The sequence below is a fragment of the Lactuca sativa genome, chromosome 7 (genome assembly GCF_002870075.4).
Source record: "Lactuca sativa cultivar Salinas chromosome 7, Lsat_Salinas_v11, whole genome shotgun sequence".
Taxonomy (NCBI): domain Eukaryota; kingdom Viridiplantae; phylum Streptophyta; class Magnoliopsida; order Asterales; family Asteraceae; genus Lactuca; species Lactuca sativa.
In genome coordinates, this window is record NC_056629.2 from 30,421,249 (window position 1) to 30,424,347 (window position 3,099).

General features: G+C 29.8%; 1 protein-coding gene across 4 annotated transcripts; it reads left to right on the forward strand.

The window, feature by feature from the left end:
• The first annotated feature begins 876 nt into the window (after positions 1 to 876).
• Positions 877 to 2,471, forward strand: LOC111884673 (uncharacterized). Of its 4 annotated transcripts, XM_042896512.2 has the most exons (6): positions 877 to 1,284; positions 1,368 to 1,391; positions 1,476 to 1,540; positions 1,657 to 1,732; positions 1,941 to 1,988; positions 2,126 to 2,471. In XM_042896512.2, exons 2-6 carry the CDS (start codon positions 1,376 to 1,378, stop codon positions 2,308 to 2,310), a joined length of 390 nt encoding a protein of 129 aa, XP_042752446.1. In that variant the 5' UTR covers positions 877 to 1,284; positions 1,368 to 1,375; the 3' UTR covers positions 2,311 to 2,471. The 4 variants fall into 4 exon arrangements, 3 of the variants coding, with proteins under 3 accessions (XP_042752446.1, XP_023736748.1, XP_023736747.1); XM_023880980.3 differs by having other exon boundaries at positions 880 to 1,391; positions 1,657 to 1,760; XM_023880979.3 differs by having other exon boundaries at positions 880 to 1,391.
• The last annotated feature ends 628 nt before the right edge of the window (positions 2,472 to 3,099 follow it).

Consider the following 3,099-nt stretch of genomic DNA (forward strand, 5'->3'; position numbering starts at 1 on the left):
ATTGCTACGTTGCAACAAACATTCACTACCTTCAGCAGTTCATGAAGATAAACCCATTCTGGCCATGTATCTAGATCTGCAGTCTTGCTTGGAGGCCAAACCTTGCAATCTAAATGTCATTCCTTTTATTGAGCTCCATGGAAACATCATTGGAGGTCCATTAAAGCCACTAAGAGACAAGAGACATGGAATCAGAATTTTCTCAGGTCACACCACCCAGAATCAAAATCTTCTGCTTTTACTTAACCTTTTATTTTGATAGGGGTATGTAGGGTTTTTGTAACGTGGGTGAGGGTGATGATGGTAGGTAGGTAGAGAAAGAGAGAAGGTGTATATTAGAGATTTCTAAAGCATATTTCCGGACTTAACGATACAAAACAAACACAATAAGGCATAAGGACCATTCTTGCAAGGGTTTTCAAAGATAAGGACCATCTATTCAAGAGATTTCTCATAAGGACCAAATGCGGTATATTCTACCAAGAATAGACACCATCAGTGTAATTTTATCTTAATTTAATTTGATAAAACTCAAATATTATGCATATGTGGTATGACAGTTTACTTTTTATATATATATATATATATATATATATATATATATATATATATATATATATATATATATATATATATAAAACACATTATAAAGGAAATCTCACTATTTCTAAAAACAACTTCAATATAATAATAATATTTTTTAAAACGTTCAAGACTTTAAGGTTAATGTACAACCAATTATAATTTAAATAATATTAAAATTTAAATGAGATTTTATCGTTAGCTGGAGGTATAAGCACATAATGCACAAATTTTATCCGCATACCAAATCGGATTATCAAACATATACATATATAATTTGATTTTTATTCCTTAAATATCTCAACTTAATCGCTTGAATTCATCTGTAAATTGAATAGATCAAAGTTGACCCTATATTCTCTCGCCATCATCGAATTGAATCAGTCAACAAGAGATATACGTTTCATAGCCTCTCATTAGTCATCTCTCAAAGAACCCTTGCCGTTTCTTCTCTCGAAGGCAACAATATACAAGAATCTACTCTCTTCATCGCCTCTCACTACCAAGAAAAAACTGATTGAACGATGGTGACTGTGGCTAAAAATAGTTAAATCGGCTTCAAAACCATTATACAAAAAGCCCTAAAACAAACATTCTTCCATCGTCTAATCGTCTCCCACTTCAGTTCTGAAGGACTCCCACTCGAAAGTACTTTTTTCTGAAGACCTTTGAAAGATCCAATTTTCTTTTATCTAATTCAAGGTAACTTCATACTACTAGATGTTTCTCACTTCCATCCGCTTTTTTTCCCTGTCAAAAAATTCTGTTTTTTTACTATGTTTCAGGATCTGAGATGTCACTTTTCCAAGGTAAAAGACTTCCCCAATCTTTCTTTGTGGATTTTTATTGGTTGATTTATGTGTGTAACCGATTTTGTGTGCTAAATTTTGTAGGAAGATTCAAAAATCAGAAAAGGAAGAAGCTGAAACATGAGTTTATTCAAGCTTCATATTTCCAGGTTTGTGTAATTGATGAAAGATATGGATTTATGTTTAATTTTTTTTAATAATGGCTAGCATTTTGTGATTTAGTCACCCTGATTTATTAAAGTACTTGCTTTCTGGTGTCTTGTAGGGCATAGAGAAACAGTTTGAATATGGATTCGAAAATCAACTACCTACATTTGTTTTGCATCTAATCCATCTGCTAGGTTTCTTTCAGAAAATGGATAAAATAAGGCAAAAGGATATATATTTGTTTTATTTGTTTATTAGTTAGTGCTGAAGTTTCTCAGATTTTCCAAGAACTTTTTGCATTGATAGTATCTGTTTAACTCTATATGTGTATGTGATTGAACTTTGTTTGTGTGAAATTTCTTGTAAGGATTTAAATATGTGTTTTTTGATGACTTTTTGTAGGAGAAAATCAAATCTTGGATCATTGTTTTGCTATCTGGAACACACAAGGTATCTTTCACTAAGCACTCATATTTAACATAAACATAACTAACTGATTTAAGTAAATCTCGATTTTTTTTTTCACAATCATTTTTAAAATATCTAATTTTGGTTGAATTGTGTTTTTAACTGTTTATGGAGTTTAGAGCATAATGGTCTAGGAAGATGTGTAGCCCGTGAAAGATCCTGCTCAAGCTTGTGGATAGACCTACTGAAAGTCACAATCCTTAAAAGAAAATTGGTTTATTTTTTTCAGCCTTTTGTTTGCATGTTGACTCACCAGCTGCCATGGGATTCACATTGTAGCTTGAGATTTAGATGTTTATGTTGATTTTCGAGTTTGGTCTTGGTGTTACTTTTAACAGAAAATATATATATATATATATATATATATATATATATATATATATATATATATTTGATTAATGACTTATGATATGATGAAATGTATCAAGTTTCAAGAGTTGGGCCGAATTAAAGTGTTTTTTTTAAGGTTAGTGTAATTTTTTCTTAGATATATGAATGTGTAGTTTATAATTTCGTTTTTGGTTTGCAGGGGAAAAAGGTTTTAATATTCAGGATGAAAATATTTTATTTAAAGAATCTTTTGACTTTTTTTTGACAGAAGGTAACATTGTTAATCAAGGATAGTGTAAATATTTGATGGATTTAAAAAGACATAAATCCATGATATGAAGTTTTATTTTTTAATTAATCTTTTAGGTGACAGGTGTTGGGTTGAATGAGCAAAAATTGCTAATTGTTAAATTTGGGTTTTGATGGAATGCTCTCAAATTGATCTTGTCTGATCCATATTGTCTATTTGTTAGTTAAATTTATAGCATAAATGAAAATTTACTCTTAATAAAAATTGCTAATTGTCTTTTGTCTGATCCATATTGTCCATTTGTTAGTTATATTTACAGTATAAATGAAAATTTAGTTTTAATAAAAATTGCTAATTAAATTTTTCTCTTTGAGTTTGTTCTATAATTTGTCCATTTTCACCATACATAGTTTAGCTAAAGTGATGAGATAGGTTCTGAATTTTTTGATAAAAGTTAGTATGTCTAGAGATGTTGGAGTTGTAACAAGGTTATTATCTATAATTAGAAAATGC

What these genes read in the sequence shown, in the direction of transcription:
- LOC111884673 (XM_042896512.2), top strand. An exon ending in TTCAAGCTTCATATTTCCAG is followed by an intron (nt 1,541 to 1,656) that starts GTTTGTGTAATT and finishes GGTGTCTTGTAG; the next exon opens with GGCATAGAGAAACAGTTTGA. An exon ending in GCATCTAATCCATCTGCTAG is followed by an intron (nt 1,733 to 1,940) that starts GTTTCTTTCAGA and finishes GACTTTTTGTAG; the next exon opens with GAGAAAATCAAATCTTGGAT.